At 38.0% G+C, this 26,168-nt stretch overlaps 2 protein-coding genes and 1 long non-coding RNA gene across 14 annotated transcripts; 1 reads left to right on the forward strand and 2 right to left on the reverse strand.

Annotated features, from left to right (window-relative positions):
- Nucleotides 1–574: 574 nt before the first annotated feature.
- On the reverse strand, nt 575–2,975 carry LOC133716138 (DNA (cytosine-5)-methyltransferase DRM2-like). Its single transcript, XM_062142872.1, has 6 exons — nt 2,913–2,975; nt 2,313–2,396; nt 1,889–2,202; nt 1,475–1,688; nt 1,151–1,289; nt 575–867 (listed from the first exon to the last, which is right to left on the reverse strand). The coding sequence occupies exons 1-6, from the start codon at nt 2,973–2,975 to the stop codon at nt 575–577; spliced, it is 1,107 nt and encodes a 368-aa protein (XP_061998856.1).
- On the reverse strand, nt 2,147–16,497 carry LOC133713439 (TMV resistance protein N-like). 7 transcript variants are annotated; one of them, XM_062139478.1, is made up of 10 exons: nt 15,803–16,497; nt 8,475–9,573; nt 8,022–8,297; nt 6,872–7,930; nt 5,973–6,777; nt 4,468–4,567; nt 3,256–3,423; nt 2,930–3,029; nt 2,313–2,396; nt 2,147–2,202 (listed from the first exon to the last, which is right to left on the reverse strand). In XM_062139478.1, exons 1-5 carry the CDS (start codon nt 16,309–16,311, stop codon nt 6,163–6,165), a joined length of 3,558 nt encoding a protein of 1,185 aa, XP_061995462.1. In that variant the 5' UTR covers nt 16,312–16,497; the 3' UTR covers nt 2,147–2,202; nt 2,313–2,396; nt 2,930–3,029; nt 3,256–3,423; nt 4,468–4,567; nt 5,973–6,162. The 7 variants fall into 7 exon arrangements, with proteins under 7 accessions (XP_061995462.1, XP_061995459.1, XP_061995460.1 ...); XM_062139475.1 differs by having other exon boundaries at nt 2,930–3,133; XM_062139479.1 differs by lacking the exon at nt 2,930–3,029 and adding an exon at nt 3,030–3,133 and having other exon boundaries at nt 2,152–2,202.
- On the forward strand, nt 16,045–22,319 carry LOC133713447 (uncharacterized). Of its 6 annotated transcripts, none has more exons than XR_009848023.1 (6): nt 16,045–16,186; nt 16,512–16,925; nt 17,061–17,141; nt 17,314–17,804; nt 21,215–21,303; nt 22,039–22,319. It is a non-coding gene; the product is annotated as an uncharacterized LOC133713447 (long non-coding RNA). The 6 variants fall into 6 exon arrangements; XR_009848024.1 differs by lacking the exon at nt 22,039–22,319 and adding an exon at nt 21,911–21,929; XR_009848022.1 differs by lacking the exon at nt 22,039–22,319 and having other exon boundaries at nt 17,314–17,421; nt 17,699–17,804; nt 21,215–21,695.
- The last annotated feature ends 3,849 nt before the right edge of the window (nt 22,320–26,168 follow it).

Consider the following 26,168-nt stretch of genomic DNA (forward strand, 5'->3'; position numbering starts at 1 on the left):
AAGGGTGAAATGCATGTTGTGTCTGACTAAACATAGAATAACATGTATATGGAATTACTTCCAAGTCATTTTCTTGCTGTTCCAATCTGGCATCCCCCCTGTTGGGAACTCTTCTTAGTATTTGTTTTTGCATATTGGACAACTTACATTACTGGAATGAAATTTCAATTATCTGGTTCTACCCAAGGTATAAGTAGTTTCATATTTTAAATTTCAATTCATAGTCAAAGTCTCTTTTCCATGAATAGTTCACAACACCCACTGAAAAGAGAAGAGCTAGCTCTTCATATTCATTCTCAGACAAGAAGGGCCGGGAGTAGAAACTATTAAAACATGTAGCACAAGTTGGTTTCTGTTTTGAATCAGGACACAACATAGAGATTCTACATAAGCTTCGGAGGTCCCATGCTAAAACCATTGGAAGAAAAAAAGAAAGAAAAAGCACACGAGAAATGAAGAGATAACAGGAATCACAGCATATTTCAATATCATTTGAAAAAGAATAAGACATCAAAAGTCAGAAACAAAGAGATCCAATGGTTCATTCATCTAAAATATAGAGTTATACATACACTCAATTGTATCTTGCCATAATACCCTTGACCAAATCCAATATACGAAAATAGTCATAGAAAGGAGAAGATTCTTTACCCTGAGGCCCATCCCGATGGTGTCTGTTGCCACCCGCAAGATTGTTACATGGACTGCCACCAATCAGCAGATCAAACCCGCCAAAGGAACTGATATAATGCTCCAAGTGGTCAGCATTCAACTCTTGCACATCAGCAAGGTGATACAAGTTCCCTCTCTGGTTTGTCTGCTCCCACCAACACCTCACAACATTTCTACTCACCTCTGAAATCTCCACTGCTCATGGATACCAAGCCGATAAAGAGCTATTTCTGCACCACCAATCCCAGAGAAGACAGAGAGGACATTGATGCCATTGGGAAATCAATCTTTCAAAACTGAGAGGTGAAAAGCCACTGTCTCAATCTGAAGAAGTTGAACCCATAAGTAAAATGTAATAGCAGAGAGCGTGTGATAAAAGTGAAAACCTGCTATAATAGAAATTGTTCAAACACAAAGTTCATTAGATAGAAACAGAAAAATATACAAATCTACTCAAAACTGTCATGCTTCAGCAGACAAAAAGTGAAAACTGAAGCAAATATAACTGAAACTGTAGGAAATATAAATGCAAATGAATCCATGAGCGAATTTATTAGCAGAGAATATCTAAATGCCAATGAACCATAAGCAAATGTAATTTCAAAATGCTGGGACAACTGATAGAAAGGTTCAAACATAAAGGTCAATTATAGAGAAGTTGAACTACATATCAAGCTTGTGAACAGAACAAAAAACCAAAGCAAATGGAACTGTCTGAAATATTCAGGATCATTCGGTACATGAACTGAACAATAAGGAAGAAAGAAATGTTCAATGCAAATGCAAGTAAAAAGAACTTTACCTGGAATGAATTTCCAAGTGACTTGTATCTATCTGTCCTGCTTATTCTCCTTGTATGGTCCCTTGGGAGCCCCAAAAACATTTCTACTTCATCAGGCTCACGTGGGGCCACCTTTTTCTTTCCTACCCAGACAAGATTCCACTTGTGGCATTCATAAAGAACATAGCGATGGACACTTTCTGATGGGATTTCATCTTCGTCAGTCTTTAAGAGCCTTCATGATCCTCTCAGTAATTGTTGCACTAGCAATGCAAGTCTGTAAGCAATTTAGCTTTGTCCAATCATCCCAAGTAGGCCACCACCTCCTTGAAATGCATCAAATATAGTTTGTGGTGGAAGGGGAACGAGAGGAATTCTGTTTTTGATTGAAAGATTTTGAACATAACCCTTTTTCTTGCAGCAGCACAAAAATACTTCGAATCAACAAACTCAGGCTTCACGTCATACAAAAAGCGGGATATAGTGCTCCAAACTCCTTTAGGAGTCAATGCCACATTCTCATAGTAAAAATAAGGAGGTTTTGTGGCTGCCTCTGGAAGAGTTCTGTGGATTTGACAGAGATCAGCTGGAGTCCCAAACCCATTCATTGGATTTGGGAAATGAATTGCACCAGCATCTTCCCCTATGATCTGGTTTCCATGTCCCATAATCCTTTTCCTTTTCAGCAATGAAAATTCACAAAGTTCCCTTTTATTCTTCTCAGGATACTTACTCCGCAGATGTGTACGCTGTAAAAGTTGAACCAGCAGTCAAAATCTACCAGACATGGAATGTGTAGATAAACTGATTCTTAGTCCAGAAATTAACATTGAATATCAGCAAGAAGGACAAACAATACCATCTCTTCAAGGGGAAGATGGCCATCTTCTGCCTTTGAAATTTGAGCAGTTGATATGAAATTCAACAAGTGACGAGTCAATACCTGCAATGTTTGAATGAGAAAAACAGGAGTAAGTAAAAAGAGACAGGTAACAACTTATATAGAATTGAAAAAGAGACTGAGGATGGATGGCATCATCAACTGACTGAACTAGCAGAAAGTGATTTATTGTCCAAGTCAAAGAAACTAGTAAACCTGGTTGGATTTCCTACTAAACAACAGATAATATAGGAAGAAGTTTTGTGGCCCCAAAATCACTGGCCTTTTTTATGCTATGAAAAAAATTGTAGCCTAGTTCCACGAGATTCTCCTGCTATACAGTTCCAGTTACATGATTGTTATCCTGATTCCTGACTACCCAGAAAGGAACCAATATATTTTTTGGATGCGTTGAAGATGAAATTAAGTGTTAGACCCTAAATGAAATTGTTCTAGTTATACTTCTGGAGTTTGGTTTGGAGCTAAAGATATGTATATACCTCAAAGCAAGTAAATAGCAGTTTACAGAATATCAACACAGTCATCAAAAAGAATTAAAGCATAGAGATAAATTTGTACATGAAAATTCTTTATACCGCATCTTTCTATTGCCATTGAAGCCTCCAATTCATTGTACCCCATTTTAACCAAGGACATAAGTTTTGTATCCGCCTCAGATGTAGGATCGATGGTTACCTCCAAAAATAGTTGATTAATTTTCTGTGAAGTCCACATATGTAACATGCAATTGAAGTGGCATTGCCATGAACCAATAATCCCATGTCAATTGATGTACTAGCCTATAGAATGATGAGGAAGTTCCATCAATATTGCAAAACAATATAATATCATGTGGCGTGGAGGACAGAGATTCTTATTGAAAAGGGCCAATGGCATCTACAGTATTCAAGACATTAACTACCTCATCATCAGAGCTATCGAGATCTCAAAAACCATCTAGAAAGCTCCCATCATAATCTGAAGAAAAGAGATCCGAGTCAAATTGTTGCTGTTCTTGAGGAGAGCGCTGTTCTGGAGGAGAATGCAGCTCTGGCAGAGAATGTTGCTCCAGAGGAGTACTTTCAAGAGCCTGCAAAACAATAGCAAGAAAGCAGAAGAATGTAAATCTTCTTTCTTTTTATTGCAAGTCATCAACAACTTATATTCTTCAAGTATGTGAAGATGAGACCCGGTACCTGGGACCAACTCATCTTGCAAAAACAATAAATATGTGCATCATACTACCATGAAATGATAGATGAATCTGAACGACTGGTTAACAATCTAAGTATCTAACAAGATAGCAATTGATAATGCACTCACAAGACAGCGTAATTTGAACACCATTGCTTAATTTAGAAATCTTAACCAGGAATTTTTTTGATGCCAGTTTAAGGTTTTTTTTTTTCTTTTTTTTCCTCCTCTTATCCTCATCAATTTCATTTTGAATTTACAAGGATAGGTAAGAAAGATAGAAGATGGGGACAATGCTGGACACTAAAGCAAAAGCAAGAGTAGTGCTTCCATGTAGTGGAAATGAAAACATATGGATTATAAGATTTTTAGAGAAGACAATATCAATATGTGCATGACAAACAATTAAAGCGGAACAATTAGTGATACGATATGAAAATTAGGCTTAAATGATGTCGAAATATATGACGCAGATAACCAGAGACACCTGTAATAAAAAAAAGACTAGCTAAGCTAAGGACCAACAGGCTGACTAAAACAATCATGCATGATTATTATTCCTGGATGCGCATTACCATGCAATACAGCTTTGACAATGAATGAATACAAAATACATGGTTATATTCCCCAGATTAATTATCTACTGACCTAGTCCAATATACCATAGGCAAACACAAAAATGTGAATACTTAAATTCATGAACGCGCATTACATGCAAGTTAAGTTTGACAGAACCAAGCTCACTTTCTGAAGTTATCTTCATCAAAGAAAGCATTGGCAAATGAAGTCCAGTTAATTTAAGAGGAGGGTTTCAAGAATTGAATCTGCATCTTCAAGTCCTGGATATTCCATCAAACCAGTGTGTTAAATAGGGACAGAGTTAAACTGAAGCGTTCCAAGTAAAAACTAGCACTAGAATGAAATGGTTCAGTGCTCATACCATGTTCTTGGATGGCTTTGGCAACCATATTATGAGAAAATCCCATGCTGACAAAATGATCAGAAGCTTTGGTTTGGGAAGGTCCTGATGATGAGCTAGGCTGCAGGAAGATAAAAAGGAATTGCATGTTGAGAATACTATATATATGATTGTATAACCATCCTAGTGTCATACTTGCTTATGCATGTATACTTTTGTGCATACACATTAACTGTGTATGTTTGCAAGTTCATTGAAGTCATGAGAAGTAACTAGACAAAAGAGGATGATAGTGTGCTCAGGGAAACCAAATTAGTCAAACAAAATTAGCTGAACAGCAACAAGGCACTGTACAAACAATGATGGGGAAAAGAAAGTAATCATTATGAATTCCATAGGATGCTACAGTTTGGTTAGGTAGAATAAAATGCAATACTTCTAGTCCAACTTTGGCAAACCAGTAAGATTATTTAAACATAAATTTATATTCTTATTGTATCTTGAATCACTCTAAAATACATGCAACATTTTGTTTACAAAATTTATAACTGAAATTGTGAGCATCTAAATTCACTATCACCATGACCATCGTATCTTGCGAGAGTATAGACGCTGAAATTATCTGGAAGCTACCATGCTTAAGGGAGTTTACTTTTACAAACAGTAGACAATTACATGCATGAATGATCCATGAAGTTTATCAACTATGTCCAAATACTGTGTAAGGTAAAGGGAAACAGTAATATACGAAATTGCTTCCGGCAGACAAGCTCTGACAGATTGCCAAATTTCCTTTAAAGTTTGGTATATGTTGAGTTATGAACTCCATGACTCGAAGTCTGGAACCCAACATGAAGTTAGTGCAGTTGGATTCATCGCTAGTTGAAATGCACTCATAAATGACTTTACCTTGTACCCAAAACAGTAAACAAGTTGGATTAACATCACAAATAACCCAATTGTGAAACATGATAATGTATACCTTGAACATAATGATACGAATAAAGTTATAATATGATAATGTATGAAATCCAAGCAGTATTATAGGACTATTGTATGAGTACTCAACTTGATGATGAAATGACACAACAGCAGCATGAAATGAGCAAATAGGCAGCCCTATTATGAAGGGGAGCCATCTGTTGAAAACAAACTCAAGAATCCGAAACAGGACAGGGCATACATTTTCATAACTGTAACATCCATATTGAAAAAGTCGACATTTGTGTCGTATACATATCCTTGGAAAATTATTAAACTTTTTGGATTTCAATTCCCCTTTAGCCTCATTATCCCTGATTTCAGAGGAGAAAAAAAAAAAAAGCACTGGTCTCACCTTATTATAATACAGAGAGGCAATAATATTGATTTATTTTAAAACTAACTACAGAGAGGTAATTCAGTTTATTGTAAAACTACTTCAATAATATCGGCTATGCAAGCAAGATTATAGTGTCATTTGGAAATAACTTGGGGAGTCCACTAATATTAGGCAAAATATCAAAACTAGAGTGATCGAGACTCACCTTACTGTAAAAGATGAAGGCAAGAGAGCTCCAGAAAGTAATTTCTGCAGAAATTTAAATGAGAGAAGAGGAGGCATTGTCCATTCATGATCTGCAACTCATTTCGAGCCATGGGATCAGAACGTCCTTAATTGTGGTCTTTCAGTGTGGCCAGTGGTGGATCACTGGATCCCCTATATTTCTGCCAGTCCTACAATTCTTCAAGCGTGCAAGTTCTGCTACCAGTGCCACTGGTTTCCCCTGCAACTGGAATGTCAAAACCAATCAATATATCCGCATAAGGAGACATCCTACTGCGAGTGGTTGTTTGGTTCAACTCTTGCACTTCTTGCTCATATATCAGTCGGACTCCACACTCCTTCACCTCCAGACCCGGCCCTCTGGTTTCAAATAAGAACTCAAGCTGACTGCAACTGTTATGCCACCACTCAGTACCAAAGTAGTTATCACGAGATACATAGAATAGCCACAGGTGATCTGATTCAACCTGGCAAAATTCTTCACTAAAGCGAAATGCAGGCCGTCTGCCATATACTTCCAATTCTCTCCCATCGAGCTCCAGGCAGCATACAAGATGATGTGTTGCATTAAATGTCTTGAATTCATCTATATAAAGCTCATTCACCGGATAGTGCTCATGGAGTACAAAAACAGCACACAAAGCAAATCCCAAAAACTGACTGTTATTCCAATGTACAGGTAGAGATACACTTAATGAACACCCAACACTCTGATGGCTGAACCACTCATGAATATTACTTCCAGGAATTACAATTTGAAAAGTTTCCCTCTTATTAGAGATTCCCTGTGCAAGAAGAGATAGGTTGTTAGCTGATTAATGTCTATAATTATATGAGCAGAAACACACACACACACACACACACTTGGAGAGGGAGTACCTGATACATTAATGTCTTCAGCATTTCAAATGCTACGTTATTGCATCCTTCATTACCATTTAGATTGAAGCAATTGATGAAATTGAAATATGATTTGTCTAATCTGTTCAAATTTGATGCATCAAACAAGTATTTCAGTGAAGTACAACCATCCGCCCTTAAATCTAGTCTATTATTTGATGGAAGGTCTGACAACTCTTGAAGTCTCTTGCAATTCTCCAAGTTAAAGTACTCAAGCTTAGAAAGCAATCGAATGCCTGAAGGAACGCGAACAAAATTGTTTCCACTCAGATTCAAGGTCACCAAAGAGGGAAAGTAACCAAATTCGTTGGCAAATGCTCCTTCACCAAGATTGCAATTACTCAGGTTCAGATATGTTAAATTACACAGACCAGAAATAGGCAAGCGGAAACTCGTTGGCTCTGTATTCACTTTTTGCACCAAACCAGAAGGCAAGAACTTATTTAAATATCGCCAAACTACTTTGCGTCCATGAAAGATTGAACCTCTCACATATTTTATGCGATCATGGGTAGATGACATTTCCTCAAAACAGTCAATCTCCCCCACATTTACCTGATGTTTGCCGAGTTTCAAGCATCCAGAAAGATTAAGATTCTCAACAGACTTCAATTTATTGATGGTGCTTGGGAGACAAACAAGATTTCTGCAGTTGCTTAGATTCAATGACACAAGGCCACTCAGCTGTTCAATTGAAATAGGGAGTTCCTTAATGGCAGTCCCATCAACATAAAGCACCGACAAACGTTCCATATTCCCAACAAACTCGGGAATCTTCTTAACTTTTGAGCAGTTAGAAAGAATTAATGTTTCAAGAGATTCCATTTCAATTCTACTTGGCAAACTCTTGAGACTTTTGCAGTCTCTAAAATTCAGGACAATAAGCTTTTTGAGAAATCCAAGGGATTGATGGATTCTTACCAAATGAGAACATCCTTCAAGATCTAAAGTCTCAAGATTCTGAACACCTTCGAGGTCTGGGATCTCCACAATGTTTTGAGAATGGCAGAGTTTGATGAACTTCAACTTGTCGAAATTCTGCTCATAAAATCGAAACAGTGAGCCACCACACAGAACAGACAATTTGCTTCATAGAGATAAACAAGTAGACTATAACTAACAGCCATACCTTTGTTCCCTTCCAAAGCTGTTTAATGTTGCTGTGGCACAAGTTAAGTTCAATAAGTTCATCTGCTTTAAATTCTTTTGGAAGAGATCTTAAGGGACACCCAGTCCATTCGAGGAGTCTCAATGAATTGGAAAGACAAGTGAGGCCTTTGGGAAGGTCCACATTACGAATATGGAGAAGACTAAGTTGAGACAAATTTGAAAAGGCTTCTGGCTTCCAATGAGCCACTTGTAATTTAGTTAACTCCATTACCATGCCTTGGATTGAATCTGTTCCCTGATAATGAAAAAGAAGAATAATAGCTTAAGTGCAGAACACAAAGAATACCAAGACCTAAGAAGATTACAAGTACATCTGCCTTGTTTTTTTTTTTTTTTTTCTCACTACACAATAATTGAAGTGCAGAACACAAATAATAATATGCTCATCTTTTTTTCATTATCAAACTCTTACTTTATTTCTCTTCAGCACATTGTTGATGTCTTCATGAGACCATAATCTACTACGTTTGCCTGGATCTGTAGGAGACTGTTCACGAACAATTTCACAGCCTGTTTCTTGTAGCAAATCATGCATCCACAGTTCTTTGTCGTCGGAGATAGTTATGAGAGATCTATCAGCAAGAACACTTAAACCAATGACAGGGTTTAGCTGGCAATAGTCTAGTATTTGTGTCACACGATCCTTATCCTTTCCCTTGTAAAAGCAAGCGATATGTAGGAATATTTCTTTGTCTTTTTCATCCAGTCCATCAAAACTAATCCGAAGCACCTCAACAATATGTTTATGTGGTGTGTTCTTCAGCCTATCTATTGCACTTTCCCATTCATCAGCGCTTCTACCAAACAGAAAAGAACCTAAAACCACGAGAGCCAACGGAAGCCCCTGAGCATACCCTAAAATATGGTAGCACAGATGCAAAAAATGTTCTGGTGGGGGCCATTTCTTAAAAGCCTTCAAACTCAAAAGTTGAAGTGCTTCATCACAGTTTAACCCGTTAACCTTGTACGAAGCATCAACATCATGTGCCTTTAACAACTGAAAATCTGTGGTGGTTATGATAATTCTACTCCCTGGACCAAACCAGTTGCGACTTCCAGCCAATTTCTCTAATTGTTTCAACTGATCCACATCATCAATAACAACAAGCACCTTTCTTCTACACAACCGCCTTTCTATCATAGCAACTCCTAAGTATTCATCCTCTATATTTTCAAATTTTGCCATCAGGATTCTGGAAAGAAGTTTTTCTTGTAGAGAAACTAGGCCATTGTTTTTAGACATTTCTCTAACATTGGAAAGAAAGCAGGTTCGGTCAAAATCCTGACAAATTTCATCATAGATAGCTCGAGCAAGTGTTGTCTTGCCTATGCCCCGCATGCCATGGATCCCTATAAAACGCACCCCAACAAGCTGCGGACATATGTAATTGCTTAATAAATCATCAGTGCGGGAATTCATTCCTATGAAGCCCTTGTCAACACTTGAAGATGCATACACGGACTTCTTTAGTATATGATTAACAATTTCCTCAATTATCTTTGTTGGATTTCTGAGAAAATTTAGATAAAATTGTGAGTTAGAAACCAAGTAATGTACATAAACGGCAAAAACAATATTAGCATTTGGCAAGATTAAGTAAATGCAAAATGGTAATTCAGTGACTCTCAAAATTACTGGATGTTCATTTACTCTCCATTCGTATCCATCCCTCAATCAGAAAAATCCCAATTTAAATCATAAAGATCAATCAGAATTTTCGCATAAAGAATAGTTCATTTTGAAAAATGGAGATTATCCTGCTCTCAAAAGGATGGGATTGAATAAAACAAGAGTCACAGTTGGGGGCAAAGTATTATTCTACAGAACGCGCCAGCTCTCGCTCGCTGCGAAAAATAAATCTTGCCAGCTACTGAATTTTCTTCACCGTAGTCGAACCATTAACCTCCGGCTTTGGCGGCCCTCTTCCAGGTCTGGTGGCGGCTTCCACCAGGAAGAGGCCGAGATGACAGAATTTTTTTGATGCAATGAAAACGTATTCGCAATGGGAACGATTTAAGCTTTGATTTGGCAGAGATGCGTATGGAGGATCTGGACTCTAGGATGCATCCTTCACGGGCCTCGGGGACTCCGATGAGTTACGCAAGCACCCTCAAGAATCCAACTGATTGATTTCGACAAGTTATGACGGAAGAGTTCGAACTGACCAATGAGGATTGTGTCTTCACTCCTGAAAATGGAAGCAAAAACGGGATGGAGTTTAATTGATCTACCCAACGATTACTATATTGTGAAGTTTAATCTTGAGGAAGACATGAATGCTGTTCTCTGTGGAGGGCCATGGATTTTGGCAGGTCAGACCCTTGTGCAAAAGTGGAGACCTAATTTTGACCCTATGAAGGAGAGTATTTGTAAAATGGCACTTTGGGTTAGGATTTGTGGCCTCCCGGTGAAATATTTCAAGGAATTTACTGTGGCTAAGATTGGGAGGATCATTGGAGACGTTATTAAGGTTGATCAGGTGACTCTTGGACAAGCATGTGGTAAGTTTGCAAAGGTATGCATAGAAATTGATCTTAGCAAACCCCTCAGGCCGTTTGTGGAAGTTGAAAATGAAGCTTATGGTGTTATGTATGAGGGAATACCAATGATTCGCTTTGAATGTGGCTGTTATGGACATGTAAAAGATAAATGCCCTTCTCTTCAACAAGTTCAGCAGGATAATGCCACTACTAATGAAATTCCAGTCTCTGCTCAAAGTAAGGGGTCAAGTTCTGCAATGCCTGTTGATCAGAATGAACAGCAGAGTATGGAGACTTCGCAATCAGTGCAAGGGAGTATGGAACCTTCTATTATCAGGCAAGATGTGGGCCCCTGGATGCTCATGACCTATAGAACAGGAAGAAAACTTACAATGGAAATGGTGGGAATGCTAAGCAACAAGGAGGGTCTAGATTTAATGTTCTGCAAGATTTTGATGAGGAAAATACTACTGATAAGGGGGTAAATGAGCCTAATAACTCTGCATCTCCTATGCCATCTGTTCCTAATATTGTAAAGTTGTGGAATAATTTTCAAGCTAAGACAAAGCAACCTACTATTCCTGCTGATTCTGGTGACAACACAAAGAATCAACTGCAACTTTCATTAGAAAAGACTCTAATGGTAAGGGACCAACTAGGGTGCCAATGAAGGATGTTTCTAATAAGGTGGTGAGTTCCACTACTTGCACTTCTATACATACTACTAAAACTACAATGCAGTACCAAAGGAAAGTTAAACCTCTAAGTATCAATGTTCCCGATATTCAAATTCCTGACTTCAAGATGATGTCAATTACGGGTATGGAACAAGATGTGGAGGTTCATAGCGTTTTAGCTACCTTTGGTCGTTGCCCTCCTGAGGAATCAATGGCTCGTGGTGGAAGTTCAAATGTTTCAATGGAAATCCACGCTGCTGCTAGCTTTGTTGACCAAACCTTTGATGACAATAGCACTTTGCTCCAAGATCACAACCTATCTCCCCAAGATGGGGCTGGAATGGTCTCTGAAAACTAAGGGATTCCCCCTTTTTCTTCTTTCAGCCTGAATGTTTAAATTGTTATGCTGGAATGTGCGTGGAGCTGGGGGTAAGAAGTTTAGGCCTGAAATTCTTGACCTAATTCACGTGCATAAGTTTGATATTTTGATTATCTGTGAACCTAGAGTCCCTTTCTCTAACGTTAAACAATTTCTTGTAAAACATGGCTTCCCTGAAGCTGAGTTTGTGCATGCTAGAGGTTTTGCTGGTGGAATCTGGATTTTGTATGACAACAATAAAATTGGGGTTCAATTGATTGACTGCAATATTCAATCTGTCACTGTCAAAGTTTCTATTGCTGGTAGTCCGGATTGGATTCTCTCTGCAGTCTATGCTAGTCCTACTAATACTATTCGATGTCAACTGTGGGATTATTTGTCCAATTATGCTAGATAGTGTCAACTACCTTGGTTAGTCATTGGTGATTGCAATAAGTTGTATTGTAGTGCAGATAAAAATGGTGGCTCTCTTATTGGCAAATTTGGAAGGATGGAAGAGTGGGTGGATAATTGTGGTATGATTGACTTGGGATATCGAGGACCTGATTACACTTGGACTGATAAAAGAGTGAACGAGCGCTTGGATAGAGGTTTTTGCAATGATCTATGGAGGCTGACTTTCACTGAAGCTTTCATTCAGCACCTCCCTAAAATGAAGTCTGATCACCGCCCTTTGCTCCTTTTCTCTAAAACTTGTGTCAATTCTACTCGTGGTTCTAGGCCTTTTAGATTTCAAGCAATGTGGATGAATCATGAGAGTTACGATGGCCTTGTTCTCAATCATTGGCAGGGGTATAATGGTTGTATACAACACAAAATTACCGCTCTTGCTCATGATCTGCAGGAATGGAATTCTACATTTTTTGGCAATATCTTTAGAAAGAAGAGAAGGCTATTGGCTAGAATATCTGGCATACAAAAGTGTCTCTTTAAGAATGACAACCCTTTCCTACTTAATCTTGAACAGGACCTCATCAAAGAGTATGAACTTCTTCGGGATCAGGAATCTTTGTATTGGCAGTAGAAATCTAGAATTAAATGGCTTCAAGAGGGTGACAGAAACACTAGATTTTTTCACATGACAACAATGGTCCGACGTAGAAGGAATCATATTGAAGGCCTGCTTGATGAGGATGGGAATTTATACACCGACTTAAATACCATGAAAGATATTGCTGTTGGATTTTTGAAAAGTTGTTCACTTATATGGACACTGGCGATTCAAGGTTTGTGAATCCTCTACTTTTTCCAGCCTTAGAGGATAATGAATTACAATGGATGAATAGAAGTATTTCTCACAATGAGGTAAAGTCTGCATTATTTCATATTGGGGGCCTGAAGGCCCCGGTGCTGATGGCTTTCCTGCCATGTTCTACCAAAAGCACTGGCATCGTTGTTCAGATGAAATTATTAATTTGGTAACTCAAGCTTCAGGTCAGGCAAAGTGTCTCTAGGTCTAAATCATACTCTCCTTGCCTTAGTCCCCAACGTCTCTAGCCCCCAAGATATGGCTTTGTTCAGACTAACCTATGTAATACCCTTTATAAAGTTATATCTAAAGTTCTTGTTGCTAGAATACAGCCCTCTTTGAAACATCTCATCAGTCCCAATCAGGTTAGCTTCGTACCCGGAAGACATATATCTGACAATATTCTTATTGCTCAGGAGGTTTTACACAAGTTTCAACATGCTTCTGGTAAAAAAGGTTTTTTGGCACGGAAAATTGATCTCTCCAAAGCCTCCGATAGACTGAATTGAAACTTTATTGAATCTGTTATGTATGAGGTGCATTTCCCTGATGAAATGGTCAGACTGATAAAGGATTGTGTGACTTCTACAAGTTTCCAGGTTTGTCTCAATGGTGAACTTTCCATAAAGTTCAAGGCTAGTAGGGGTATTAGGCAAGGTGATCCCTTGTCTCCCTACCTTTTTGTCCTTTGTATGGAAAAACTTTCACACCTTATTTCATCTGCTGTAGAGGCTGGGCAATGGAAACTTGTTCATGCTTCTGGCTCAAGACCTTTTATCTCCCACCTATTTTTTGCAGATAATCTGATCCTATTTGGTGAAGCCACTTGTGAACAAGCCAAGGTTCTAAAAAATTGTCTTGATCTGTTTTGTGAAATTTCTGGGCAGGAAGTTAGCTACAACAAATCTCTGCTTTTTTGCTCTCCCAACACAAGCAAGACTCTAGCCATTCATAATAGTCAAATCTGTGGTTCTGCTCTCACCAATTACCTGGGGAAGTATTTAGGAATGCCTTTACTTCATTCCAAAGTTGTTAAACGTACCTATGCTTCTATAATCGATAAAGTTCAATGCCCTAAGAGTAAGCTGTTGAATCTTGCTGGTAGAGCAACCCTCATCAATTCAGTCACCTCCTCCATGCCTGTTCATGCCATGCAAACGGTACAAATTCCAGCCTCTGTGTGTGACTCTCTTGAAAAGTTAAACAGAGATTTTCTATGGGGAGATTGTGATGGCAAGAAGAAAACTCATCTTGCAAATTGGGATTTGGTATGTAGACCTAAGGAGTATGGTGGTTTAGGAATTAAAGGAATCTGACAAATGAATCAAGCCATGCTTGCTAAAGTAGGTTGGAGGATGTTTCGAGATGATCCAGGGCTATGGAGTCAAGTTCTCTTTCAAAAGTATGTTAAGAAGTTTCCTCTGTTTCACCCCCAGTATAGATATCCCTCTGGCAGTTCAAGTACTTGGCGCAGAATTGTTCATGGAGTGCAGCTTTTAAAGAAAGGCTTAATTTGGAGAATTGGTGATGGTTGTTCTGTCAATTTTTGGAATGATACCTGATTAACTATCGGTCCTAAGTTGATATGCCTCTAATGCTGCTACTATTAATAATGATTTGAAAATCAAGGATTGTTGGAGTGGTGATAGCTGGAATTTGGGATTCCTCAAATCCCAGCTTAGTGATGATATTGTTAATCAGATCGTTAAAGTGTCTACTGGTTTCCTGCGTTGTGGTTCTAATAAAGTTATTTGGAATGGTACTAGCAATGGCCACTTCACTGTGAAATCAGCTTACTCTGTCATCATCCAGGAGGAAAATATTGCCAAGTTTCCTTGGTTTTTCTTGTGAAATTGCCTGTTCCTAAATTGAAGTTTTTTTTGTGGCTCTTCTATCATGGTAAGCTTCTTACCAATGTTGAAAGAACTAAAAGAAGGATGACTACCGATTCATCTTGCCCTACTTGTCAAAGACAATCTGAAACCTTACTCCACTTATTTCGTGATTGTCCTGTGGCTCAAGGGGTTTGGAATGGTATTATATGCTTGGATACCATTGCTAGAACCAAGGAACTTGATTGGTTTGCTTGGATTTCTGCAAATGTTCATTATAAGAGAGATTGTTATGGTGGATTAAAATGGTGTTCAATGTTTGTTTACACTTGTTGGTTTCTATGGAAATGGAGAAACAAACTGGTTTTTTATTCTGATTTCCATTTTCCATATAATCCTAGCAAATTGATAATTGATGCTGTCAGAGAATGGACCTCTACTAATGTGACCAAGGCCAATTCTGATGGTAGAATCAATATCAGTATGGTCTGGAGTAAACCTCCAGTTAACTTTTACAAACTTAATGTTGATGGTGCCCGAAATCAGACTAGACAAACTGGAGCTGGTAGAGTTTTGAGGGATCACTATGGTAATTGGATTTCTGGATTCAGTGCTAATTTGGGGTGTGGATCTGTTCTTAATGCTGAAATCTGGGGTCTTCTTCTTGGATTAGGATTGGCTCATAATCTTCCATGCCTAAATCTGATGGTTGAAAGTGATTCTAAAGTTCTAGTTAACATGATCAGGCAGGGTGTGAATGATTTACATCCTTCTAAAACTCTTATATTGACTGCTGCCAGCTTTTGATTAGACAGTTTCCTCATTGTGAGGTTAGCCGCCGCATTTATCGTGAGATTAATCAGGTTGCTGATGTGCTTTCTAAATCTGGAGTGGATGTTGGGATTGAAGTGGATCTTATGGAGCAACCTCCTCCACAAGCTAATTCCTTCTTGTTGGATGACTGATGTGAATAGTGTGTAGTTTTTTTTTCTTTTCTTTGCTGCTGGGCCGTTTGGTCCCCATTTATTCAAAAAAGAAGATGGGATTGAACATCTATATCTACTTTAGCAAGGAAACATATTTAGGTACGAGTATTGAGTAGTATGGAGGAAGGAGACTTACCCATAATTCTTCCAATCCCAGCCAGAAAGATTGGCCACCTCAGTCAAAGCAGCTCTCCACGCCTTTAGTCTGTCCTCATTATTGTTCCGATAAACTTCTTCATGTTCCCTTACTTCCACATCTACTTGGTGTTCGCATTTGAGCTCAAAACATCCCGTTTGGTGCCGCACATCAGAAGGATCCACGCCGTAGAAGAAGACGGGGAGGACTTGTTGGCCCATCTCTTTCATGCATTGAATAATCTTGACGAGTTCATCCAAGCACCATGACGAACGAGCATAGTTCCGTGAGAGAATGACAATCGCAGATCTAGAATCCTCAATTGCAGCTAAAAGTTCGGGCCTAATGGATTTTCCTCTCTCAAGCTCTGCGTCGTCCCGAAAGGTGAGAATTCCTGTCCGAATTAGTGCAGAATACAGATCACCGGTAAAACTCCCGCGCGTATCGAACCCCCTGAAACTTAGAAAGACATCGTATTTCCATTGACGACGAGAAGAGGTTGACGCCATCGATCTCCTAATCGGAATTGAATTAGAGTCGCCTGGAGTTGACGGAAATACTCTGTTTCTGGTCAATGGTCGGACTTGATTCCACTTTCCAGCTAAGGGGAGCCTGACATTCTACTTTGAATATGATACTCAAATTTAGTCCATAACTTTTTCACAAATTTCAACTTTCCACCTCCTTTGGGGGATTGTTTATTGTGCAGCGCAAGTACTGTAGATCACATGTATTGGCACGTGATGCATCGATAACTCCCACAACCCGTAGTCGCCGGTTTCCTCACACGTGAGGACATTTGTTTTGTTTTCACAAGTTGATACTTGACATCCCCATCAACATCACGATTTCAATTCGAAATTGAAGCCTCAATCAAGCAACGGAGCAATTGATAAGTCTGGTATTGCCGATTTTCGAATCTGGTGATCTCATTCTCAAATTTTTAGACAGAACCCGAACCGGACTGCCCGCGTTGTCCTTATCGTTTTCTTGTTCCTTCTTTCACCGCGTCCTCGCTCTCTCTCATTGCTTCTTTTCTCTGAGTGGCAAGGAGTCCTGGACAATTCTTGAAACCTAAATCAAGGCAAAAATTGATATCAAGGACAACTCTGTATCGTCAAAGGTATGCCTCTAGACTACCTAAACCACGTGCAAAATTAAAAGTAAGATGGATCATTCCTCTTCAATTGTATATGTATTTTGCAATTTTTGGATGATTTCTTCCATCTCATATATCGTCAATATTTCATTAACCCAGGGTCTCCTCCAATATCATTTGCTAGAGCCATTTGGAATTGATATCTGCTGGAAATTGATGTCTGTTTTGGGTTTGCCCAGGGTAAGTTTTTGATGTATGCTTGGTTTTTGCTTTGTCAGTAATTGTACAATGATTCCAAAAGTGCCTGCAATTTTGTTAAAATTGATATGGCTAGTTATACATGCTGCAATTTATTTTTGTTCTTGTTAATTGAGGAGTTTGGCATGAGTATCTGTTGCAATTGATATCTCAGGTCCTCTAAATATCATCACCATCTAGGCCAGGTTTCTGCAGCTAATAGGGAATGAGAAACACTTTGCATGATTTAATTTTTTGGGAATTTACTTTGCTGCATAATGAGGTGTGTCTTTCTTTCTATTGCATCATCTTTTTCGCAGTGTATTATTATTTTCCTAGTTTGAGATTTTCAAATCTGAGAAATTTAATCATCCTAAAAGTAGTTTGGCAAATTTATGATGAAATTGAGCAAAGTAGGAAAACTAATAACCATTTCTGTAAAGTTTACTCTCAAAACTCAAACTCTAATGCATGAGATACCCATCACTCAAGCACCATTTATCAGCACCATGCATGTGTTTATTTATATATGACTAGAAGGACAATGAGTCCATGTACAGATCCGTGAGTACCATAGGAGACATCCAGCTGCACTAGTTGTTGATGCCAATGAGGAACATGAAGCACTGCTCAAAGAAAAAGCCTCAAGTTGAGTTCAGTGGAGAGGTCAGTCTTTATTATCTTTTTGTATGTGCAAGCAATACCTGAGGTTACAAAGACTGGGGAATTTACTATTGCTTCAGTCTTTTCTCTTTCAACATGAGATTGTAAAATCGATTACCAGTGAAATTGCTAAATTTTCATGAGTGATTCATTTCAGGGCTTTTGGTTTATTATGATTCATCTTGTTTATTTTATTTTTCGATCCAGTTCAAACTTAAATTTTTTTTCTCTGGTGTTCTAACTTTATATGATTGCTCTAAAAAGTTCTGCAGTTGTACTTCTAAATAAAATTTATCACTGTGGAAAATGAATGTGGTTCCGCAGTTTTCTGCAGAAGTAAAATCAAACAAAGGCAGCCATATTTGGGCTTATGTGTTAGTTTTGGACTCCAGCATCTTCAAAATGGAATTTATTACTTGAAGCACATACACCTTTTAAATCTAATTGCTTAATGCAACTATATCAAAGTAATTGCAGTTGCTTTCTCTTATTCAAATGATTTAGACACATCCTAGTTGGAATTTTATATGCATCTTCCCACTTCTGTTTTTTTTTTTTTGGGTTACAAGCGGGACCTAAAAAGCCCAAACAAAACAACAAAAGAAACTAAGAACTGGAACAAAAACCAGTCCTCCTAGCTCTAGTTGCTGCAGACAGATCATCTAAGAAAGCTTGGGCAGCATGAATAGGGGGGTTGTAAAGGTGATCAATCCAAGCTCATGATCAATGCTATTTTTGGCAAGGGCATCCGCAGTCATATTGCATTCCCTAAAGATGTGAGTTAGATTGACATTCTGCAATTTGGCCATCAAATTAGCACAACCATCAAGCATAGAGCCAAAGGGATGTAGGGCAGTGTTTGAAGCTTGCATAAGTTGCACAAGGACAGCAGAGTCAGATTCAACCTCCAGATTGGCAATATTATGCTTTAGAGCAAGCTTTAGTCCAAAAAAGAGACCCCAAGCCTCAGCATCCAAAATTTCTCCAATGCCAAGGTTAATTTGAAAGCCATCCACCCAATTGCTGTTGTGGTCCCTGATAACCCCTCCTGCACCAATTTTCCCAGAAGAAACTCTAGTTCCAGTGTAATTGTACATGGTGCCAGTGTTAGCCTTTAATTGAGCACCAGTCCATTCATCAGCAAAATCCCAGATAATCCTCTCAGGGCAGGCAGGCATGACAAAATTTGGATCAAAGATCACCTTATTCCTCCATTTCCAAATGAACTAGCAGACAAAGGCAAAGAGGCTACACCACTTGATATTGTTCTTTATCTTAATATGGCAATGGAGCTGAGCAGCCATCCAACTGTTCCAATCCAGAGAAAATGAATTAAAGATGGTGCCCGATTTTAGGAAAGGTTTCCAAATGGCTTTCGACCTGTAGCAATCCCTAAATAAATGGAGGAGACTTTCATCAGCAGAATTGCAGATGGGGCAAGCAGAATTGGCAGTTAGACCTCTTCTAGCCCTTTGTACATTTGTAAGGATCTTTTTGTGGAAAACACTCCACATGAAAGTTTTCAATTTAGGAGGACAACTCAGATTCCAGATGGCCCTCCATTGAGGATTGCAATGACCATTAGTATCCAACACAGAGTTATAAGCAGACTTGACAAAAAACCATCCATTAGAGGTTGCATTCCAAATAAGCACATCATTCCCACAGTCATCAAAACCAATTGGGACATTAATAATTAAGCTCACTAAATCACTAGGAACCACAGAAGCTAAAAGAGATACATCCCAACCAGTATCATCCCAAAAATCGCAAATGGTGGCATTCATATTGATATTGGCAGAAGGAAGGGCAAAATTGATTAAAGCATTAGGTAAAAGCCAGTGATCATACCAGAATTTAATTTTCTTGCCATCTCCAACTCTCCATTTAAGGTTTTTCCTCATCAAAACAGCTCCATAAGAGATGCTCCTCCAGGTACTAGAGCAATCAGCAGGAGGTAGGTAGCTTTCATCAGTTCTGCAACAGTTTTTAAGATACTTCTCAGAGTAAATGGAGGCCCATAAACCAGAATCCTGTTGAAAAAGTCTCCAACTAGCCTTGGCTAACATGGCTTGATTCATGTCAGCAGTTTTCTTAATTCCTAAGCCACCAAGATTCTTTGGTTGACAAACAGTGTCCCATCCCACAAGATGAACCTTTTTCTTATCAATTGAATCCCCCCATAAGAAATCCCTATTCAGCTTATCAATTCTATCACACAGGCTCACAGGGAGTTTGCCAGTTTGCATTGCATAGATTGGGATGGAGGAAGTGATAGATTCAATCAAAGTGAGTCTACCTGCCATACTAAGCACCTTACATATCTAGCTAGAGTCTAGATTGAACTTTATCAAATAAGCTGTCATAGGTATGCTTGTTCACTTTAGAGTGAATAAGAGGCATTCCCAAGTATTTTCCAAGGTCATTTGTCAAAGGAGAACCACAAATTCTGCTAATCTCAGAAGCTAATCCTTTGCAAGTATTTGGGGAGCAAAAGATGAGAGATTTTTCATAGCTAACAGTTTGGCCAGAGAGAGAGCAAAAGGCATCCAGACAATACTTAAGGGTGTGAGCTTGGTAAGGGGAAGCTTCAGCAAAAAGCATAAGGTCATCAGCAAAGAAAAGATGGGAGACTTTAGGCCCAGATTGAGATGCTCTAACAGGTTTCCAATTTCCAATGTCCACAGTGGACTTAATCAGATGAGAGAGCTTTTCCATACATAGGACAAAAATATAGGGAGAGGGGGGGTCACCCTACCTAATTCCCCTTTGAGCTTTAAAAGAATTTGTCAGTTCACCATTAAAGCATATTTGGAAACTGGTAGAGGTAATGCAGCTCATAATGAGCTTAACCAAATCATGAGGAAATTGAGCTTCATAAAGAACCATCTCAATGAAATTCCAGCTGAGTCTATCATAAGCTTTAGATAGATCCACTTTCCAAGCAAAAAAAACCCAAAGCACCATAGGATTTTTTGAATATGAAAAGCATTTCTTGAGCAATCATAATGTTATCAGAAATGTGTCTGCCAGGAACATAACTGACCTGATTGGGACTTATAAGATGCTGCATCAAAGGCCTAATCCGAGCCACAATGATCTTGGAGATAACTTTATAAATTGTGGTACATAAACTGATTGGCCTGAAATTAGCCATGTGTTGAGGGCCATCCACCTTGGGAATTAGGGAGATAATAGTGTCATTTAAACCAGGAGGAATTACACCAGACCTGAAAGCATTAGACATCACATTAAAGATTTCACAAGAATACAGCTGCCAATGATGTTGAAAGAAGATAGCATTAGACTCAAAGCTCCTGGATTTGATGGTTTCCCACTTCTGTTTTTATCTCCTTTCTTCTTCTTTTTTGAATTTTTTGTCCTTTAACACATACATATAAATATTTTGGTAGGTTGTAGCTGAGGGACGCGATCTTATTACAAAAGAAACTGCTGACAGGATGTCTTTTCTGCTGATTAATTTGTCAGAACCAATGAAACGGTGAACTCAAGTACCATTTGAAATTGCTAGTAATAGCTGGTCAGCCATACGGCAGTGATATTGTCCTCTTGGTTAATGAAACTAGCTACTATTTTGTGTCAACTATTTTTATCTTCTTTTAAATTTTTATGAATGCTTTTGACATAATTGTCAATTTAGGCATAGACGAAAGCTTATGATGGGCTCAAGGAATGCAAGTACAGCCTCTAGTCTGTCACCAAGCTGATTTCTCTTTCTTTTATTTCTTTTCTTTTTTTGGTCATTAGATAAGACCAAAATGGTTTCTAATTTTCTGTTTTGGTGTTATAAAACAATGTTTAGCAAAGTCATCTTTGGTGCAAAAAATGATCTTTATATGATGTAAAAATATATTGATATGTGATTGTTATCAATGTGTCATGTGTTTATGTTCCAAGTAGTATATCAATTGCAATTTTTAATACCAAGGTCTCAAGGTGGTATGCTATCTTAGTTTTGTAATACTTTATAAGCAGATGCTGATCTTTATTTGTTAAGTAACTATAATCTCTTTAACAAGCATGAGTTCCTTTTCTTGAGTAGTATATGCATTGTTATCTCTTCTTGGATAATTTTTTTTTTTTCCCAGATAGTTTGTCGCTAGGGATTAAGATACCAGTCCAAGAACTTGGTTTTATGGTTATCCACATATGCAAATCTCAAAGAGTTGTCTAGGATATGCTGGTTTGGAGTTGCTCACTGAAGCCTAATTTTCAGGTTTAGGATGGAATTTTCAGATTTATTGCTGGACTCTTTTCTTAATTCAACCAAACTGGTTACTACAGCTTGGATTTGGCTTTGTGAAAGGGAAAAAACTATCATTGGCTATTGTGCTGTACCAATGACATCACAAGATGGGTTTTGCTGCATTTTTCTATGTTTTCTGCTGTGTAGAATACCTGCTTAATAACTTTAGTTTTAGCACATTTCAATTTTGTGCGTGTGTTTGAGATGTTGATCCTCCCGTTGTTACCTCATCTCTTTTTCATTTTTGCTCCTCTTTACTTCTTTGGATATTTGTAGTTGCAAAATTTGAAATAATGAGTTTACCTCTTTCACATGAAAAAAATATATCCAAAGAAGAATGATAGTCGACGAAATGTTACGATAGTTAAAGAATAAGTTTACCTCTAGGATGATAGTTGACTATAATTGACGAAATGTTACGATATGTGAATAATGAGTGTTATTGAATGATGGCTGATGATGATTGACGAAATGTTAACAGTGAGTGATAAAAGTTGACGATAATTGATGAATGATAGTTGAATAATGAATTTACCTCTTGAATGATAGTTAATAATGGTTTACTATAGTTGACGATTGTTGAAAAATGAGTTTACCTCTTGAATGATAGTTAACGGTGGTCAACAAAAAATTGACGATGGTTGACAAAAGTTGATGATAGTTAACGATAGCTGATGATAGTTGACAAAATATTACAATAGTTGAAGAACGAGTTTACCTCTTGAATGATGGTTGACAGTGGTTGACGAAACGCTGACGACAGTTGACAAAAGGTGATGCTAGTCAACGATAGTTGATGATAGTTGACTAAATGTTGACGATGAGTGACAGAATTTGATGATAATTGATGGAAGGTTATGATAGTTGAAGAATGAATTTATCTCTTGCATGATAGTTAATAATGGTTTGCGATAGTTGACGAAAGTTGAAGAATGAGTTTAGCTCTTGAAAGATAGTTGACGGTGGTTGATGAAAAGTTAACTATGGTTGACAAAGGTTGATGATAGTTGATAAAATATTACCAATGAGTGACAAAAGTTGACGATAATTGATGAAAGGTTATGATAGTTGAAGAGTGAATTTACCTCTTGAATGATAGTTAATAATGGTTTGACAAAAGTTGACGATAGTTGAAGAATGAGTTTAGCTCTTGAATGATGGTTGACGAAAAGTTGATGATGGTTGACAAAGAGAAAGATGATAGTTGACAAAATGTTACAATAGTTGAAGAATGAGTGTTTAGTGTTGACCATGATGGTTGTCGGTGGTTGAGGAAAAGTTAACAGTAGTTAACGAAAGATTATGAAATTTGCTAAATTTTTATTTTCATGCATAAAATATTCTTATAATCTCATCTAGCGGTCGGTCTCTCCATTTTCAAATGATTTGATGGGGTCGCCCTCTAAGGAATTGGATATAAATATATAGTTACAAAGAAAACTATAGTTGATCAAGGTCGAGACGAATACTGAACCGACTGAATTTTTAACCACCACCATAAAACATCTCAATCTTCCCATCAAACGGTCAGTTTATCCAAATTCATTGTCCACCTTCAAATGCAATGTATAAGTTATACAACATTAGTGCGCACATTTGTCTTTCTTACAGTCCATGAAATAAAATTCAAAAGTTTTAATTTTTGACCATTCACATGTATCCATAACGTACAATATAGAAGTCGTGTGAAAGAATAGACAAGTTCGCGGTGGTTATGTCATCGGTCAACTAAGATGATATAAATGTTTTTATAATTGACTAAGTGGATTGAATTCGAAACTATAATGAAATTTGCTAAATTTTTATTTACATGCATACAATATTCTTATAATCTCATCTAACGGTCAGTCTCTCCATTTTCAAATGATTTGAGAGGGTTGCAATTTGAGAAATTTGATATATGAAGATAAGGGTTGTAAAATTAACTAAGGTTGACCTAGTTGATCGAAGTCAAAACGAATACCTAATCGGCTTAATAATTACATGCTTCAAAGAGCAAGGGCTTTGTGGGATCATACCCTTGAGAAACCTTCCGTCAGATATTCCAATTATGTTATTTTAGGCTTCGGGTCCAAATTTTGGTAAAATCCGTCATCGTTATGAAGTCGATCGGCTCGGTCAAATGATGAATGCTTAACAACCCTATTTTTGTTCACTACATACTTCAAAGAGCAAGGGCGTCGTCGGATCGTACACATGAGAAACCATCCATCAGATATTCCAGTTACATTATTTTATGCTTTGGGTTCAAATTGGTAAAAATTCATCATCATTATGAAGTCGATCGGCTCGGTCAAACGATTAAGGCTTAATAACCCTATTTTTGTTCACTACATGCTTCAAAGAGCAAGCGCGTCGTGGGATCATACACTTGAGAAACCTTCCGTTAGATATTCCAATTATATTATTTTAGGCTTCGGATCCAAAATTTGGTAAAATCCGTCATCATTATGATGTCGATCGGCTCGGTCAAATGATTAAGGCTTAATAACCCTTTTTTTGTTCACTACATGCTTCAAAGAGCAAGAGCTTCGTGGAATCGTACACTTAAGAAACCTTCTATTAGATGTTCCGAGTACATTATTTTAGGTTTTGGGTCCAAAATTCGGTAGAATCCGTCATCGTTATGATGTCGATCGGCTCGGTCAAGCGATTAAGGCTTAGTAACCCTATTTTTGTTCATTACATGCTTCAAAGAGCAAGGGCTTTGTGGGATCGTATACTTGAGAAACCTTCCGTCAGATTCCAATTACATTATTTTATGCTTCGGGTCAAAAATTCGATAGAATCCGTGATCGTTATGATGTCGATCGGCTCGGTCAAGTAATTAAGGCTTAATAACCCTATTTTTGTTCACTACATGCTTCAAAGAGCAAGGGTGTCATGGGATCGTGCACTTGAGAAACCTTCAGTCAGATATTCCAATTACATTATTTTAGGCTTCGGGTCCAAAATTCGGTAAAATCCGTCATCATTATGAAGTTGATCAGCTCGATCAAGCGATTAAGGCTTAATAATCCTATTTTTATTCACTACGTGCTTCAAAGAGCAAGGGTGTCGTAGGATTGTACACTTGAGAAACCTTCCCTCAGATATTTCAAGTACATCATTTTAGGCTTTGATTCAAAAATTGGAAAAAAATCCATCATCGTTATGATATCGATGGGCACGATCAAATGATTAGGGCTTAATAACCCTATTTTTGTTCACTACAAGCTTTAAAGGGCAAGAGAGTTATCAGATCGTACACTTGAGAAACCTTCCGTCAATGTGCTAATTACATTATTTTAAACTTCGGCTCCAAAATTCAAAAAAATTCCCTCATCGTTATGATGTCGATTGGCTCGGTCAAACGGTTAAGGCTTAATAACCTTTTTTTTTTTTTCCACTGCAAGCTTCAAAGGGCAAGGGCGTTGTCAGATCTTACAGTTGAGAAACATTCTGTTTGATATGGCAAGTACATTATTTTAGGCGTCGGGTCCAAAATTCAAAAAATTCTGTCTTTGTTATGATATCGATCGGCTCCTTCAAACGATTAGGGCTAATTAACCTTATTTTCGTTCACTATAAGCTTCAAACGGCAAGAGCTTCATCGGAATGTACACTTGAGAAACCTTTTGTTAGATGTGCCAAGTACAATATTTTAGGTTTTGTTTGGACCCAAAATGAGCATTTTGGCCTGACAAGGCACGTCTTGGAGAAATTGAGTCAATGTCAGTGGCTCAAGCTATATATTGTCGACAAGTTTGAAATATATATTTAGAGGCTAAATAAAGCCTACTATGGAAGCATGAAAAGTCAACTTTAGCACATTTTCCTACTTCGGCTAGGAGAAACCGAGCTAAACAGAAGGAGCGGCCGCCTGACCAAATGAACTCGAAATGAGCTGAAACTCTGCAGATCCATTCTAGACAGCCCAAGGATCATTTCTTATGAAGAGTGCCAGAGCTAGTTTTGAGTGGAAGGCCTTCAAACAATCAGTCCAATTGTCTGCAGAAGCAAAACTGGAAAACTGGACCTGTAAAAGGTCCAGCAGCGTTTCCGGCCCAACCACATGGAAGAAAGCTCTGAAAATTTGCCACAATGATCTACACTCATTG

The sequence above is a fragment of the Rosa rugosa genome, chromosome 6, assembly GCF_958449725.1.
Source record: "Rosa rugosa chromosome 6, drRosRugo1.1, whole genome shotgun sequence".
NCBI lineage: Eukaryota > Viridiplantae > Streptophyta > Magnoliopsida > Rosales > Rosaceae > Rosa > Rosa rugosa.

Bases quoted from the DNA above. Each gene is read 5' to 3' on its own strand.
- LOC133716138 (XM_062142872.1), bottom strand. From the start codon at position 2,975: ATGGGGTACAATGAATTGGAGGCTTCAATGGCAATAGAAAGATGCGGT. The intron at 1,290-1,474 runs GTAAAGTTCTTT...CCTTTCTATCAG, and splicing joins CACTTGGAAATTCATTCCAG to TTGTCCCAGCATTTTGAAAT. The intron at 868-1,150 runs GTCTGCTGAAGC...ATCCATGAGCAG, and splicing joins TGCTTCAGTTTTCACTTTTT to TGGAGATTTCAGAGGTGAGT.
- LOC133713439 (XM_062139476.1), bottom strand. From the start codon at position 16,311: ATGGCGTCAACCTCTTCTCGTCGTCAATGGAAATACGATGTCTTTCTA. The intron at 9,574-15,802 runs GTAAGTCTCCTT...AAATTTTCTCAG, and splicing joins TGGGATTGGAAGAATTATGG to AAATCCAACAAAGATAATTG. The intron at 6,778-6,871 runs GTACTCCCTCTC...CTTCTTGCACAG, and splicing joins TGAAGACATTAATGTATCAG to GGAATCTCTAATAAGAGGGA.